General features: G+C 47.8%; 1 protein-coding gene across 2 annotated transcripts in view; it reads left to right on the top strand.

Moving 5' to 3' along the window:
- The window catches only part of MYH9 (myosin heavy chain 9), a 100758-nt gene that overhangs the window by 37980 nt on the left and 44779 nt on the right, over positions 1-17999 (top strand). For both annotated transcript variants that reach the window (XM_077168695.1, XM_077168696.1), the window contains exons 3-5: positions 599-755; positions 16268-16295; positions 17099-17192. In XM_077168695.1, the coding sequence (XP_077024810.1) occupies positions 599-755; positions 16268-16295; positions 17099-17192 (279 nt within the window). The remainder of the gene's footprint in view (positions 1-598; positions 756-16267; positions 16296-17098; positions 17193-17999) is intronic.

The raw sequence follows: 17999 nt of genomic DNA, 5'->3' as shown, positions 1-17999 counted from the left end.
CATTGTTACCAGAACATTTCCATCATTCCAAATAGGAGCCCTGTACAACAAGGAAGAAAGTTTTTTAGCCAGTGGGTTCACTTGCCCACAAAAAATCTGCCTCTTTGAGGAGTACATTGGGTTTTCCCAACTTCAGACAGGTGTATGCTTGATTATGTGTGAGAGAATCCTCAGTGTAGAATAATTTGTGTTTCTCTATGGTTTGCTGTGCTGCATCTGAATCCTTTTCTCCTTGGGGATCTTTCACTAATGACACACATATTCTTACTGTCCTTTGGATATGGTTTTGTAAGTAGATTTGAAGCTTGCCATGGCTCTTGCCTGATATGCACACACATTGACATATAAAGCTGGCAACAGTCATGCAGTTAGGGAGCCTTAACTGAAAGAGCAGAGAGATGCTGGCGTACTAACATCTGCAGCCGGTTTGCCCGTGCAGGGCCATAGAGTGAGAGGTGCCCTAGAATGCTTGTTATCCAGGCTGACTCAGATTCATACTCAGGATCATTTGAAGCAGCAGATAACTTTGTCACAAAGGTTGCATGTTGTTGAGAATCAGGCATCCTAACCCATTCCTATTCATTGCTCTTTTCTTTAGACCTATTCAGGCCTGTTCTGCGTGGTCATCAATCCTTATAAGAACCTGCCTATCTACTCTGAAGAGATCGTGGAAATGTATAAGGGCAAGAAGAGGCACGAGATGCCCCCCCACATTTATGCCATCACAGACACTGCCTACAGGAGTATGATGCAAGGTGAGTGCCGAGGGGACAGGAAGGCTTTGTGAACATGAGGACAACTCTCCTTCCCTGTGGCTGAGTCTCACGTTGCTGCACTCTTCTGTTTCCTGTCCCTTAGTGAGTGCTAACTCGCACTCAGGCTCACACTGATAGTGGCAGGGACAGCACTAATGACACTGGCCATGGGGCAGTGTATCACAGAAGTCTGAAGCCATCTTAGGAGAGCCAAGAACAATGGCTATCCAAAGGATCTATTTATATGGTTATAGTTTGTCCTAGAGGATTTAACAATACATTTCGTATTTAGTTTCTTGATTTCTCATAGTTGTAGAGCTCTTTCACCAGTTCTCTCTGTTCTCCTCCACGTACCTTTTTTTTTCCAAGTTGTACCCTTTCCTCTGTTTTTCTCACCTCTCCCTCTCTTGTTCTTGAGTATTTCCCATCTTTAAAAAAGAAACATAAAACCTTCCTGGATTCTGCACCCTGCTTTGGCTTGTCTCTGCTCGCTCTGTCCCATCACAGCAAAGGTTTTCGGAGGAACTCCCTGTGCCCACCTTCTCCATTCCTCTCCCAGACACAGTGCCTACCTTGCATGTCTGTCCCTGGTCCCACCACTTCTCTGACAAAGGTCACCCTTTATTTCTTGGTTGCTAAATCCATTGTCCTGGTGAGTCCTTACCTTACTTAACCCCTCCCCAGCATTAAACAATCTTGGCCACTTCCTTTTGAAAGTCCTTCCTTCCTGTGATTCTCTCTGGTTCCCCTGATCTCTGCCTTCCCCATCTGCTTGGCTTCTTTCTAGTTCCCTCCCCACCCCTGCATGTTAGCACTCCTCAAGGGCTTGTCCTTACCCAGGGATCCTCTCCCTCTGAGTGTCCTCTGGAGGATGGCCTCACCTACCTGTGTGGCTTCTGCCATCACTTCTGGACTGAGGACTGCCACCAGCCTCTTACTCCCACATGCTTCCTCCTGTGCTCCCTCTCTTTCCATTCATCCAGGACCCAAGCCAGGAATCATCTTACACTCTTCCTCTCTCCTTCACTCCTTTAAGTCAGTCAACACTTCTTGTAGGTTTTCTGTCTTTTCCTATTTGATCCCCTTTTCCTTCTCCCTCCCTCCACAACTATGCCCTCAGTTGAAGCCTCTGCAAGTTTTTGCATGTATTATTGCTGTGGCCTCTTAACCCTTGCTCTTATAGAGCCCTTCTTTTGTTCTTCTACCAGCGGATCATCTTTCTAGAACACAAATCTAATCAAGCTTCCCTATTTGAAATCTTGAAAAATCTTGCAAACTCTCCCCCACGGCCCCCAAGATAACCCATACAGGACTCTTCCTAACTGGCCTCCTGCCTACTGCTCCAACTTCCCAGCTACACATGTTTCTCTGACAGTTCATTCCGCTTCACCTTGCCTTGCCTGCTCCTTATACCTGCAATACCTGGCAAGTCCCTCCTCTTTTTTAAACTCATGACTGAAGCATTATTGCTCTCTAGGGAGAGGTTCTGGGCCAGATTGCCACCAGAGGCCTGGTAATACTTTATCTGACTTACACACTCACAAATCTGTTTTTGTGTCCTAGACATGGGCAAGGCCCATGCTGCCTGTGCATGGTTGCCTGGCGTATGGTAGGCATTGATTGTAACTGACTCAAACCCAGGTTTTAGGCCATATTGTCGTAACTTACATAGATAGTGGTTTTCATGTCCTGTTACGTATACTTCCTTTTTTCTTTAAACTGCATAGTTGATTTTTGTAGCATTGTTAGTACTTCTTGTACTAAAACAACTTTGTCCCTGATTTATTGGTTTAAAATGACAACATATGAGTCTGTCCGTATACCACATTCATGGTGCTTTGGAGAAGGAATTTCATTGTCGAGCTTGAAGAACTTATGTAGGATGTACAGGTTTGACCTAGCCTTTGGGCTTTTTATTTGTTTTTATTTTGCATGGGCAGGCACCAGGAATCAAGCCTTTGGTTTTATATTCACAAAACCATCATTCTTTGAGGAAGCCCATTCTTTGTTATGCATTTATTTATTTTATTTTTAATTTTTTTCCATTCTTTGGTTTTAAAATAAGAAGTCTGTTTCTAAGTGTTAACTGGCGCAGTCTGGTGGGAGGACACTTGTGAGATTCCAGAAGCGTCCTAGTCTGTAGCTCTAGAGTATGGCCTTCCCCTGGCTGCCTTAATGAGCCTTGTGCAAGATGTGTACCCTGGAGTCTTCCTGAAATCTGAACTGCTGAAGACAGGCACATTCCCACACTTGGGTCCTGGATTGTAACGGTTTTCTAGCATAGGCTTGCTTTGTTGGTAGGTATGCCACTATGACAAAAATAATGTGTTAACAAGCATGGTGCCAGGGCGGGCCACAGTGGCTCAGTGGCAGAGTTCCGGCCTGTCATGCCAAAGACCCGGGTTCGGGTTCCCGGTGTCTGTGCATGCATGCATGCATGCAAAAAAAAAAAAAAGGGCAGGCTTCCAGGAGGTGTAGCCCTTGGAACTGGACTTCCAGTCTTTCTTCAGACACCCTGTGGGACTCCTTTCCAAAGAGATCCATCCAACTTCTGTTTGTTCAAGAACAGCAACAAAAAGTTGGGGGAGTGGGAGAACCAAAGTCAATTCCAGGGGTTGGGAATAATTAAAAACACTGAATAGGCAAAGGGCTGGAGCTTTCCTTTGTGTTGACCAGGAGGTCTCCATCAGGACAGAAAGGCCTCATAGAAATTTGAGGCCGTGCCCCAAATTATGAGGATAAGTGGGTGGGTGTTTTCATCTTTTGGAGATTAGGGATAGAAAATACATTTGTGGGTATAGGGAACCTAAAATCTTGGGGTTTTCAGCTTAACATCTGTGCAGGTGCTAGGTCCATGTGCTTTCTGACTCTCAAGCTGGAATCATACTCAGCGTTGGACTTGCTGCAGTTCTTTAGCCCCCATGTTAACCAAGTGAGGGCGTTTCTAAGCTCATGAGAAGGTACTTCCTGTACACAGTGGACCTGCAAAGCAATTAGCAGAAATTAGAATTTCTTGTTCTTGAGGCACGGAAGAAGTTGATAACCGGCATTACTTGTGTTATGACAAGATGGTTTACCAGTAAAGAAAGTTTCTGAAACTTTGATTTTTGCCCTAAAGCATATAGTTGCCAGTAGAGCCTCTGGGTCTGCATGCTGTTAAAATCAGCTTTTCTCTTTTGGAGCATAGTCTTAGTACACATTGCTGACCTTGGGGAAAACAAGTTTATTCTCTGCCTCTGGTACCTTAAAAGGCATGACCAGGCAGTACCCTGTCTGTTTTTTCTTTAAACAAAAACGAGGAAAAGTTTCCTTTCCTGAGCAAGCTTTGGCTTATGACCTATTAGCATGTATTCTGCCAAATAAGGTAGTTGGTGCTTTGTCTGGGGACTCTTATGACATACATGAGTGATGAGCTCTTTGACCCTTTCTAGGGACTTCCTTCCGTTTATCTCTTAAATGTCCTGGTTTGCCTGGACCGTCATGACTGATGCCTGCTGTCCAGGAGTTATTACTAATTAGTGCCCTCTTTCACTTTCAAGTGTATCCTCATTTGATATTTATGTGGTACCTGACACTCAGAATTAGAGCTCTAAAGCTATGAAAGTCAGCAGTACCCCATACAGGAACTGTTTAAAAAGTTGAAAAAAGGATCTGACTTTGAGTAGAGCTATGAATGAGGCACTAATCTGGTTAGGATGAAGGTAAATCAGAATATAGGGTAAAGGATGATATTGTCCATTTTTTTAAAACTTCGACTTCTGTATGAGACCAAAGGAGAGATGTTTATTTGGTGCAAAATTTATATTTTGGGTAGTACATTTCCTAATTTAACTTGAATGGATAGTTTAGTTGAACACTGTAAATACATGGAATCTTGAATAGGGTGTGAAGCTTTGTTGGTTTGTCCAGGTAGGTATGAAGCCCCCATATATCCCAAAGTAATTTGGACAGTAAATAAAGAAGTATTTGCAAAGTCCCCTTGGGGCACTGGGGAGAAAGGAGGAAATATTCAACTTCCCCATTTGGAGAAATTCTGATATTCTCACAAATAGTGGGGACAGCCAAATCAACAGGGTGAGCCCTTGATCTTGGGGTTTGCCCCTATGAAGCCTACTCCTGCAAAGGATAAGCTAAGCCTACTTAAAATTAGACCTAAGAGTCATGCCCAGAGAACCTCTTGTTGCTCAGATGTGGCCTCTCTCTCTCAGCCGATGCGGCAAGTTAACTCATCACCCTCCCCCACTACATGGGACATGGTGCCAGGGGTGTAAATTTCCCTGGCAACATGGGACAGAGCTCCCAGGATAAGCCGAGACCTGACTTCAAGTGATTAAGAAAACCTTTTTGACCAAAAGGGGAAAGAGAGAAATGAGATAAAATAAAGTTTCAGTGGCTGAGAGATTTCAGTTGAAAACCAGCATTCAGTTGAAAACTGAAATAGAAATAACAGTTGAGAGGTTATCCTGGAGGTTATTCTTACGCATTATATAGATATCCCTTTTTAGTTTATGGTGTGGTCTAGTTTGCCAGCTGCCAAAATGCAATATACCAGAAACAACAGCTTTTAAAAGGGGAATTTATTAAGTTGCTAGTTTACAGTTATAAGCCTGCGAAAATGTCCACATTAAAGCAAGGCTATAGAAATGTCCAATCTAAGACATTAGGGAGAGATACCTTGGTTCAAGAAGGCCGATGATGTTCAGGGTTTCTCTCTCTACTGGAAAGGCCCATGGCAAACATGGTGACATCTGCTAGCTTCCTCTTCCAGCTTCATGTTTCATGACGCTCCCCCAGGGGTGTTTTCCTTCTTCATCTCCAGAGGTCTCTGGCTGCAGGGCTTTGTCTCTCTGGGTATCTCAAGCCTTTTCCAAAATGCTTCCTCTTTTAAAGGATCCCAGTAAAGTAATCAGGACCCACCTGGAATGGGTAAAGTCTCATCTCCCTCTACTCAAAAGTTAGTACCCACATCAGGTGAGACGCATCTGCATGGAAACAATCAAAAAGCTCCCAGCCAGCAATATTGAATGAAAATTAAAGGGCATGGCTTTTCTGGGGTCCACCACAGATTCAAACTGGCACATGGTGTATTGGAGTGGCTAGAGGGAAATCCCTGAAACCCTTGTGCTGTGTTCCAGTAGCCTTGATTCTTTTTTTTTTTTTTAAGTTTAAAGCCTTTTGTTTTGTTTTTTTCTTTATTTTTTATTAATTTTTTAAAAAATATATCAACAAACACAAACATCCTTAACATGATCATTCCGTTCTGCGTATATAATCAGTAATTCACAATATCATCACATAGTTGCATATTCGTCATCATGATCATTGCTTAGAACATTTGCATCAATTCAGAAAAATAAAAAGAAAACAGAAAAAAATTCATACATACCATACCCCTTACCCCTCCCTTTCATTGATCACTAGCATTTCAATCTAAATTTATTTTAACATTTGTTCCCCCTATTACTTATTTTTATTCCATATGTTTTACTTGCCTGTTGATAAGGTAGATAAAACATGAGTAGCCTTGATTCTTGAAGACAATTGTATAACGATATAGCTTTTACAGTGTGACCATGTGATTGTGAAAACCTTGTGTCTGATGTTCCTTTTATCCAGGGTATGGACAGATGAGTAAAAAAAATATGGATTGAAAAAAATACAGATAATAGGGGGAACAAAGGTTAAATCGGGTAGATGGAAGTACTAGTTGTCAGTGAGAGGGGAGGGGTAAGGGGTATGGTATGTAGGAGTTTTTTCATTTTTCTTTTTATTTCTTTTTCTGGAGTGATGCAGATATTCTAAAAAATGATCATAGTGATGAATATACAACTATGTGATGATTGTGTGAGCCATTGATTGTACACCATGTATAGAATGTTTTTATGATAAAATTTATCAATAAAATATTTTTTTTTGATTAAAAATGCATCCCAGTTTGGAAGAAAATTTATATGGCCACACTATCCCCATGTTAGACTAAGCCAGGGTTTCTCAGCCTCAGCACTGTTGACATTTGGGGCCAGATAATCCTTTGTTGTAGGGAGCTGTCTTGTGCATTTTATGAAGTTTAGGAGCATCCTAAACTTCCTTTCCCCACTAGACGCCAGAAGCACCCTGCCACCCATATGTGATAACCAAAAATGTTTCTAGGCATTGCCAAATGTCCCCTATGAGGAGGTACAAACCTGCCCCCAGTTGAGAACTACTGGACAAGCAGTGCAGATTAGCTTCACTCTTAGTGTCAACTCTGATCCTTCAGTGGTGTTGCCTAGAGCCCCATAAGACAAGGACTTGTGACTTAAAGCCAACGAATGCTGTAATAGGTTAATGCTGTCTGCTGTGGGCGCAGGATGGGGCTTGGCAGCATATGGTGTCCTTGGATTAGACCGTGGAGATAAGAGATAGGAAGTGCTAGAATACTGAGTGGTTTGATACCAGCTGTGGAGGCCCTGGAAGCCCTGGAAAGGCCTGACAATCCAGATGGAGAGATGAGCCATGAAGAGCAGGACCCATCGTTCCCTACACCTGGTGTCAGCAGGACTGAAACAGATGTCAGGTGTCTTGGGGGTTGAGAGGTCACTGGGGCCTGGGGTGGTTGTAGAGGGCACTGTGGGGATAGAACCTTGTGGAAAACCTGGCAGGTATTTGTCAATAAGTGATTAGTGCACAGCCCACTTGTGCCCAACACAATTTTGGGTGTCTTAATCCCCAGCCTTGGATTAATTAAGGCTGTGGTGACAAGGTGGGTTCCTCCCAACCCTGGCTTTTCCGTTAGATTGATTTGTTGTCACGGCTGTTAAGTAAAGTTCCTGCCTTAGCTGAAAGCTTTGGACAGTCTCAGACCAGGAGGACGAGAGCACTTCTGCCTTCTGTGCTGCCACCCCTTGCTAGGCAGACCTCAGCTTTTAGGATGATAGGGGTGTGTCCCAGGGCGGGTTCAAGGAGCTGTCCTGGAATTCAGGCGGAAGACACTCGTGGCCTGTAACAAGTGTGGCTGGGTTGGAAAATGGCGCTCCTGTGCTAGGCGCGCAGTGTCTCCTTCTGTGGATAAAGGCAGGTGTGTTCTTACAGGAGAACTGGCTGGTGGAAGAATCTGACTGAGCCCAGTTATCTCCCCAGCAGAAGCAGGAAAAATAACCTTCTGTGGTAGTTAGTCAGAATGCCAGGTTTTGTTCGCTTTCAGTGACTCTATGGTATTTTAACGAGCTCCCAGCATTTCTGAGGGAAAGAAGCAGCAGCAGGGTCTCTCATTCCAGGCCTAAGCTAATCCGAGAACTATTTAACCTTTGCTCTATGCTAGCCCCCTGCCCCCCCCTCTGCTTCTCAGTGGAAACTTGAGAAGAAGTGGTTGGCTACGTTACCAAGGCCTTGCTCAAAGTGTCTGGGACAGTGTCCACATTCCTCTCGGGGACTGGCTCACCTTTTTGGGTCAACAGTGAAGGGTAGAATTTTAGCGTCGTCTTCACATTTGAGCATGTTCCTTTTAATTTACAGGCCCAGAAATGTTGACTGGCTTGTCCAGAGGTACCCAGGGAGACTGCCCCAGGAGCCAGGATTTCCCCCTTCCCCCATTCCTCCGTTCCCACGCTCACCTGCGGGGCACTGTTCTCCCTCATTTTCTCTGCCTAGCGTTTGAAGGAGTTTGTTCCTTTTTCTGGTTGGTTGGTTTAGTTGGCAGGGAGACCTCCCAGCTCCCTGCCCTGCTGGTTGTCCCCCTGGAGCCGCCTGCTTTCCAAGGCCTTTCTAAGGAAAAGCACCATCTTGGTCAGAAGCTGGGGGATACCGTCAAGCCTCATTCTGAACGTCCTGGATCAGGTGGCTGGGGGCAGGAGCAGCAGGAAGCCACAGATGCGATGAGTCCACTCTGGTAGGAACGTGCCGGCCAGGAGCTGCAAGCCCTGCCAGCCACCACCACGCAAAGGCCCCGGCGTCCGCTGAGGGCCCTGGAGTCAGGTCCCCGCATGCTGCATGTGCATGTCGGAGAAAGCAATGGCTCATGTCGCCATTCCCCATGGATGGAGCAGGTTAATCTGACTGAGACTTTGTTTTCTCATCTGCACTCGGGTTTAGTAGAACTTCCTTCGCGGGGTTCTGTGGGGATTAGACGAGATGCTCTGTGTGTGATGCCTGGGCTGTGATAAGTGCTCTCTAAAAGGTAGCAGTAGGAGTCTGAAAACTTGGGTTCTTGACTGAATTGCCCCTGCCAGACATATAACCTTAAAATTACTCATTTCTTCATCCATGCTCCTTCTTGTTTAATGATGGTGCAAACCAAATGCTTCTCTAGCTCGGCTTTTTAATCTCCTGAAAGAGGGCCTGCCAGGAGCTCAGGTTCTCTGCAGTAGCATGCACAGGAAGTGACTTGTCAAAAGTTGTCTTCCGCTGCAGCAGCTGCAGAGCGCACAGGGGCAGGCCAGCAGGTGCAGCCTCCGCCTTGTCTGATCTTGTCCTCGGACCGGAGCTGGCAGCTCTGAGACCTCTGGGTAAACGTGGCCTCAGTTGAGCTTCAGGAGAGCATTAGAAACGCTCCAGAGATGGTTCTTCAACAATGCTGAAGTGGTTTTCTATTGCCTGTCCTTGTGATAAACCAGAGGAGGCACATGACAACCTGGCCTGGGGCCTGCCCGCCAAACACCGGAGAGGAAGGAGGTCCGGTGTCCAGACTCTGCAGAGCTGACCAAGGAGTTTGCCTGCTGTGCCCCTCAGAAAGAAAGCCTGGGCCCTGACTGAGGCTGCTTGATTACAATATGGTCCTGCCTGTCAGTCTCATTTCTGTAAAATGTTCTTCTAGAAGAGGGATCTGTGGTTAATGGATTCTTTTCAAGGATTCAGCTTTAGGCTTCTTTCTTCTTCTTCTTTTTTTCTTTTTAATGAGGTGGGAGATAAGAAAGTGCACCCTTGGAACCTGAGACTTTGGGTGTAGTTGACAGCTTGGCCCACCATCTCTCTGTGACCAGTGCTCCCACCCTGCCAAACTAACAAACAACAACTCTCCTGTGAAATCCCTAACAGCCAAGCTGCTTTGTACATTTAACCTTTGATGAGTCTCCCTCTGGCCCTTGGTGAGTGCCCTCCTTCTCTTGAGTTCTGGCTCTGGGACTGGTCAAAAAAAAAACAAAACCCTTCTCCTTTGGGATTTTGCGAGGGCCCCTTCCTGCCTGTGTCCTTCCTTTTCCTTGAGGGGAATGTTGGGGAAGTGCAAGGCAGAACCTTCCAAGGGAGTCCCGCTTGCCTTGGCTGTGGCTGGTCAGTGCGCACTTGTGATGGCGCCTCTGGTTAACTTTTGAATTTCCCACCAGTCTGACAGACCTGTGAGAGCTGCCTTTGCAACATCTGCACAAGGAGACTGTTCTCTTTCCTTGTCCTGCCCACAGGAAGGTGGATCAACCACCAGGGGCATTTCTCTCAGGTGTGCCTGGGTGCTGGAAGCTTACCTATGTTCTGCTGGGTGCAGTTGTCTGGGGACATCACTTGCTTTCAGCGTAGTGAAAGTCCAGAGCCATCCCTTGAGCTCCTTCATTATCGAGGTGGCATGGTGGGGGTGGGACTTGGGCCTCCTCAGCCAGGTTCAAATGAAATCCTGCCTGAGGGAGTGGAGGGCGCTGAACTGGCCTTGGGCTTGCTTTGCTGCTGATTAAGCATCTTTCTGTGTCTGGGACTGCCTTGGAGAGAATGTTTACCGACAATCGCCCTGTGTGCTTGGGAGCTGCAGCAGGGGCTTCTGTGGCCCACTGATCGCATGGTGAGCAGGCTGTCAGCAGGCCCCAGGACGCCAGCACACACTGCCCGGCCTCGGCATACAGCCTCTGCTGATACGAAACCCTGCAATTCCTCACCTCTTTCCTTCCCAGGGCTTGTACCCTAAGCCGGCGGAATTGGTCTGGCTTTTGGCAAAACCAACAGATGGACTTGAAAGGCCCTGTGTGGGTTAAAACAAGATCAATCACAAGCCCTACAGCACCTTCCTTTGCAGCTCTGGGGTGAGACGGCAAAGGCCCAGGGTGCCTGCCCTTCAGGAGCCCATGATGGGGGCAATTAGGGAAAGGACCCAGAGGCTTGGGGTTTTGACCAGCCTGTGAGACTCTGATTAAGCCACTGGGTTTCTCAGGACCCTGTGTCCTGCTCTGTGAAATGAGGTGATTGAACCAGCTGCCTCACAAGGCCTTCCCAGCCCTCCTGTGCGGAGCTTGGGACCCCCAGGCCTCCATGTGAAGTGCTTTACCCTTGGCCCTTGGGGTCCAAATGCTGTCTGAAGGGGTCTTGGCAAGTTTGCCCCAGGCAGCCTGAGACTCCCCCTCCCACGTGAAGCCAAACAAGATTCATTACAAGAGGTGCAGCCACTACCAGTTGGAGACTTCTGATATGCTCTGGACTTTTCGTGAAAAGCAAGCTGAATAGACCTTACCTTGATGGAGGAAAGTTTCAGGCATTTGTCAGAGTTCATCCAGTCAGTCTTTACCCGTAGGCATCTCACCCAACCTGAAGCCATCTGTGGTAGTAGATTCAGTTGTCAACTTGGCCAGGTGAAGGTACCTAGTTCTGTTGCTGTGGACATGAACCAATGGTACATGAACCTCAACCACTGCTGATTACATCTGCAGTCGGCTAGGAGGTGTGCCTGCTGCAATGAATGATGTTTGATTTAATTGGCTATTGCTTAAATGAGAGAGCTCAACGTAGCACAGCCCAAGCAGCTCAGCACACCTCATCTCAGCACTCGCAGCTCAGCCCAGGCCTTTGGAGATGCAGAAAGGCATCGCCCCAGGGAAAGTTGTTGGAACCCAGAGGCCTAGAGAGAAGACCAGCAGAGATCACCCTGTGCGTTCCTGCGTAAGAAAGAACCTCAGTTGAAAGTTAGCTGCCTTTTCCCTGAAGAACTAACGAAATAAATCCCCTTTTATTAAAAGCCAATCTGTCTCTGGTGTGTTGCATTCCAGCAGCTAGAGAATTAGAACACCATCCTTCCCTTTAAAAAAATTTTTTTTTCCTTGGTCCATTTCCCTTCCTCAGTCAGTTGTCAGGAAACCTGGTTGACCCAAAGCAGGGATCCCAGAGCAGACTGCTCTTCCAGGTGTTCCCTAGAGCAGCAGTGAGCTGGAACCTCAGGGAGGTGTTATTTTATCGAGCGGGCTCAGTCAGTCCCGGCCAGCTGCTGTCAGTCAACCAGGCCCCGCTCTCTTCTTTCTGTACTTCCTGTGGTGGCTGATGTCACTGCTGCTGCAGAATGTGGCCTTTTATGGACAAGAGTTGTCCTGCAGCGACTCAGGCACAGGAAGTGAGTGATGAGCCCTTAGCAAGAGTCTGTGATGGGGATGAATACCTGTGTCAGGGTGCCCCCCACCTGAGCCGAGGAGGGGGTGGGCTGTGGGGAGGGCTCTTCTAAGCCCTTCACACAGCAGCTGCCCACAGCCAGCTCCCTGACAGCCCAGGGAAGGCTGCTGCCCACCCCTACCAGGCCACCTGGGCTTGGCCTCCAGGCATGCACTCTGATAGTGTAACTTGAGACCCTTTTTGTTCTAAGGAAGGTGTGTTGTGGAAAGCTTGGGAGAGGGAAGGCGGGGCTCCCTGTAGTTAAGGACAAGCATTTCCCAGGCTTCTGTGCAGCACCCAGTACCCTGTTCAATCCTCCCAGCAGTCCTGGGGGAGAGGGGCCTCCCCCTCCTTCCTGTCACTGAGGAGAGCTCCAATTCCCAGAGCAGTCAGGGGAGCCAGGCACTGCAGTGGAAGTGCAGGGAAGTGCGCTGTGGAGATCCTAGCTGCAGCTCCCTGCTTTCTCCTCTTAGTACCTACTCCAGACGCAAGGACCAGTTTTCAGACTTTACTCTGAAGAACCCAATCCCCACTGCCCCACCAAGCCTGTGTTCAGCCAAAGCTTCTGTGTTCGTGTTGAGAATTGGGGAAGATTTTATCTGAGGGAAGGCTGATGCTGATGCTTTTTTTTTGGCTGATGCTTTTTTAAAAGTTTGTAAACCATTTCAGAGATGCATTATCAAGCCACTTCCACTAGCCCACTCCCACCAGGAGAGGGGCTGGGGCAGGAAAGGCCCAGGGTTAAGGACCTTCATCCTGGCAGAGTGTCCAGTCCCCAGGGCAGGGTCCTCAGGTGGCCCTGTTCTCCCAGGTTCCTGGCCGCAGGGTTCGTATGTAGGTATATATCTATGTCTGTCTGTCTTTTCCAGTTCAGTGGAAGGAAGGGCATTTTCAAATAATCCTTTAGTCCACACAGGCCAAAAAGTGTCTTGAACTCAAACAAATGGCCTGTGCTGGACTCCAGTGAGTGGCCTCGTTTTTGGGAGGGATAAGTGTGGCGAAGGCCCTATGGAGGGAGTGGTGAAGATGGGTTCCTCCAGAATACAAGGTGGCTTGGCAGAATAAACTGAGTCAGGCCAAGAGCCAGCTGGCTTCATAAATTCTAATCATCTCACAGCTCAGGAGAGTTGCTTCTGAGCCTAGGAATAAGTCTGGGAGAACAGCTGTGAGAAGGAACCCATGCAAAGTAGGGATACTAATAACCTGCCTTATCTACCTGGAAAGGTTATTGTGAACCTTTCACAATAAAAGTTTTGAGGAAAACTTTCTGCAAGAATTGAAAAGATCTATGGATGTAAGAAGCCTTGGTGCCATTCATTCCAGACAGGTGGATTTGGGGCAAGTAGTGAGGGCAAGAATTGAAGAGAAGAGAAAAGCCTCCCATCAGTTTTTCTGTCAAAGCATTTGCCCCAAGGACTCTTTCTGGCAAAACCCATTAAGGTTTCTACAAAGCGTAATATGATAGCCTTGGACTGTTTCTTTTTAGGTTGTGTTTACCATGGTAGCCCCACTTCATTGTAAAAATTGGAGGTGAAAGTCAGAGAAGTAGAAAAGGGGGATTGAGGTGGCACGAAAGTTACAATGAGTTTGGTTCTGGAATTCTGGAATGAGGAGTGTGTGCTTGTGCATGTATCTATGTCCATGTACCTGTTTGTGTGCACGCCTGCCTGTTTGTGTATGTGGCAATGTGTCTGTGTATATGTACCAGTGTGTACACAATCTGCATGTGCATGTGTCTGCATATGTGTGTGCCCAGTATAAAATGTATTTAAAATGTGTATATACATGTGTCCATGTCCATTTTGTACATCTGTGTGCTTGTGGCTTTGTGTGCTCATATGCTACATGCACATGTTTCTGTGTGCATCAGTGTGTACAAACAACAGTGTATGCATATCCGTGCCTGCATGCATGCACCTGTGTGCACAAGTCATATGCAGCTGTGTACAGGTGCTTCTATACATGTGTGCACATGCATCTGTGTGTATAGGTACGTATCTGTGTGCCTGCATGTCTGTAACAGATGTACCTGGGGATATGTTTGTGCCTATGTTCCTGTGTGGCCCTGTACATGCACATACATGTGTGTTTGGGGGCTCTGTTTGCTGTTGTCAGCAGCCCAGCATCTGACTCCTCCTCACACAATTAGAGGAATTCTAGGCATCATAGTATCTGGCTTGGGCATCCCTGGGAAACATTTCCTTCTGAAGGGATGGGAACGTTTCCTTTTATGGGAGCACTTGCCCATTACTGTCTCCTGACTTGCCAGCACGTGCAGGTACATTTTTGCCTCCTGGTGGAGTGGTGACTAAACATGCCTGTAGCCGGGCAGACTGCGGGGAGCTGCAGTGGTGTTGGTGGGGGAGCAGTGAGGGCCAGGGATTGCAAAGATGTTGGCGCCCAACCCTTACTGCCTGTCATGCTGCTTTTAGGGAGGTAGGGTAAAGAGTGCCCTCTGTCTCCCCAGCCTTCAGGCCCCCACTGCCTCCTTCCCTAGCATTGAGCCACTGTGGAGTTCTAATCTCAGGCCTTTCTGCACAGCCCTGGGGGGTGCTGGTTTGGGAAAAGATAGGAGGGAGGAAGATTGCCCCCTTTGGGCCCACTACAGTGATTCTGACCTTGGTGGGGTATATTTGTCTGACAGTGAGCGATGGGGTCCCTTGCACTCCACTATTTTGACATTTCTTTGTAGGAGGAGAAAGCTAAAGGTGAGGGCAGGGTAGTTGCCGTTTGTGCCGGGTGTAGAGTTAGCTTCAACTTCTTTCTGTCCTACCCCTTTTGCCTCTCGGTCGACCAGTAGATGAGAGAGGAAACAGCATAATGCCCAGCCTCGCCTGAGACCAAGATCAGGCTTCTAGAGAGCCCACCTTGTCCAGTAGCCGGGTGTCCAATAGCTAATCCACCTCTAGAAGCCTCACACTCCAGAAAGCCAGGTGTTATTCTCCCGACTCATTCAGCTGATGCCCAGTCTTGCAGGCCCTGGCTGGGCGGTGTGAGTCTGGGAGTGTGTCCTTCAGAAACCGTCAGCATCCGTGCGTCCTTCCGTCACCGACATGACCGCTGCTGATTCCTAATACTCCTTTGGTTGCCCCCACTGCCCCTATGACGGTGACTTCATGAAGGGGAGACACAGAGCAGCCCCCACTGTGGAGCTCCCTGTGCACAAGGTGCCGGGCCAGGTCCATTTCCTGGATTATTCCTGGTGTTCAAAATAATCCTACAGGGAGTTAGGAGCACATGTATTTTACGGATGCAGAAACCAAGGCTCGGGAATTAGATGAACACACTGCAGACCAGTCATTAGCAAGGAGCCTAAGCATAGATTTGGGCCAGTTTGACTTCAAGGACAGAGGGGTGGAGGCTGTCAGGTGGGATAGATGAAAAAGAAAAACACTGAGTTTGTATTGTCAGCCAGTGCTTAAAATTGGATGCCCAGGGCCGGCCACGGTGGCTCAGCAGACAGAGTTCTCGCCTGCCATGCCGGAGAGGCAGGTTCAATTCCTGGTGCCTGCCCATGTAAAAAGAAAGAAAAAATTGGATGCCCAGCACTAGTTGTCCCAGAAACTTGTCAGAAGCTGTAGTTTGGATGGGTTTTTCTTCTTTTCTAATCATCTCACAATTAACATTATTAACTTTCTTGCACATGCTGGGCTCTTTCACCCATTTTATTTGCATGTGTACCGTTATCCCACATCATGGAGGAGGAGACTGAGGCTCAGAGGCCACACGTGTCCAAGGTACTCCCACAGGTCGTACCCAGCGGAGGTAGCATTTTACTCCAGGGCTGGCTGGTGGCAAAGCTGAGCCTCAGCCACTCCACCTTCCTCCCTCCCTCTTAAGCAGTGCTCCTTATTTAAATTGGGACACTATTTAAAATACCTGCCACAAGAAAAGTAGACTCCTGGGGTGCTTCCTACACATTAGCTTTTAGTCTCTATGGTGATTGGGGGATACCAGCAAGGTGGATCAGCCTGAGCCCGGCCTGGGAGGCTGGAGCAGCTGCCCAGTGGCGTTGCCGCTGCGAATGCTCCTTCTCTGTCTGGGGCTGCTGGTCAATGTGTTGTCTGGGTGCCTGAGGGCCCCCGAGAAGGCTTTGTATTTCTCCTTTGCGAAATGGTATGCTCATAGGAAGCCAAATTCCTATTTGTATCTGACAAAAGTTATTATTATTCTGTCTCATCTGATGTTACCTTTTTTTGCAGATCGAGAAGATCAGTCCATTTTGTGCACGTAAGTGTTTCTTTGCTGGAGTGGGTGCCTTGTTTTCACCCTGACCTGCTCTTATTCTTGAGGGCTTCTTTACTACGAGCTGATGGGTTCCATTCCCAATTCTAACATCCCCCATCCCCTTCTCAAGGACAGGACTTGAGGTTATATGTTTGCTGTTCAGTGTTTCTACAGCAAGGGTGAGCTTTAGTTCATGGCCAGAGATTTAATCTGTCTTTCTCAGAGGAGCCAGTGGGTGGGAGAGGGGTGAGGTTTGTAGCAGAGAAGAGACTGGTTGCAGTTGGGAACTGATTGACTTTCCCACAGCTCTTGAGCAGGAAGCCAGTCTTGTGGCTCTGAAGAGTGGCTTCCTCACTTGGATGTGAGTGGACACTGGGTCCTCTCACTCTCACCATCTGAACCTAACAAGGAGACAGAGAAGCCCATTGCTGAGGGGGTTAATGGTACAGAGCATTCCTTCAAGTGACATTTCAAAGGGACATGTATAAATGCCTTTGACCCCTAAATCAACAGCTGCCTTAAACTGATTCCGAAAATATTTGAATGCAAAGGCTGCCAAGTGACCAGGACAGGCAGTGAGTGTGTGTTTATTCTCATCAGGCCCCTGGAGGGCCCTGGGAAATGGACTGCGTGAGGATTCCAGAGTGTAGCCTTTATTTGACTGTCCCCTCTTCTGCTGCTAGGTGTTGGGTTCCTCTCTGACACCCAGCAGAGAAGTAGGCAGGAGAGAGCACACAGTGGGGCAGGGTCAAATTTAAAGGACTTGTCGCCCTCTCCCCTGAGGACTTTCTTGCCTCTCTTGTCAGGGGCGAGTCTGGAGCTGGCAAGACAGAGAACACCAAGAAAGTCATCCAGTACCTGGCTCACGTGGCCTCCTCGCACAAGAGCAAGAAGGACCAGGTGAGTGTCCGGACCTTCCTCCCGCCCTGCCGCTCTCTGGGCCTCTGGTAGGATGACTGAGGAAATGTCTGCTCTTCCCAAGGAAGAGCATTTAATGTATCCTCGCTTCTGCTTAGAATGAGCTTGCTCTGGGGAACGAAGCTGCTGCTTCTGTTGCGGCTGTGACTTAGCCCTTTTGCAAGTGGGGCTGATGGTAGAGGTTTGTGGTAGCAAGCCCATTTCTCCCTTGGCTTTGTAACTTTCCAAGTTGCTGTGGAAACCGGAGATGATCCAACCTGGGGTTTTGCATAGCAGAACTCCGGAAGTTTGCAACTAATTGCTATATAGGCGCTCCCTCTGGAAGTTGCAAGAAGAGATTCCAAAACTTGGTTTTCACATCGAAGGAGCTTGCAGGGTCTTGACTTCCTGCTCCTTTTCCCTATTATGGAAATGCGTCTGGGTGGACAGCCCCCCAGTGAAGAGAGAAAGGGCAATGGGAAAGTCATCTCACTTCCGTTTTCTTCCCTCTTCCTCTTGATGGATTGTGGTCGAACTCAGCAGTGGCCTCGCTAGGTGAGCTGCACGTTTACTGCACGTTCTGCACCAGGAATGCGTGTTCTGCCCATCGTGTGCCCTTGAAGTATTTATTTTTTTCTAAGCAGCTTTTCACTCTACACCGTTGTCACCTTCTGCATCTAGAGCTGTTCTTGTAGGCTCGGCTCACTGACTGTTTTGGGAGGGTCTGGGTGTGACACACGGTGACCTCTTGTGCACTCTGAAATGACAGCTCCTGCAAAATCGGATGGGTCTCGCTACTTAGATAACCTC

This window comes from Tamandua tetradactyla, chromosome 7, assembly GCF_023851605.1.
Source record: "Tamandua tetradactyla isolate mTamTet1 chromosome 7, mTamTet1.pri, whole genome shotgun sequence".
NCBI classification, from domain to species: domain Eukaryota; kingdom Metazoa; phylum Chordata; class Mammalia; order Pilosa; family Myrmecophagidae; genus Tamandua; species Tamandua tetradactyla.
This window is presented reverse-complemented; position numbering and strand designations above follow the sequence as displayed.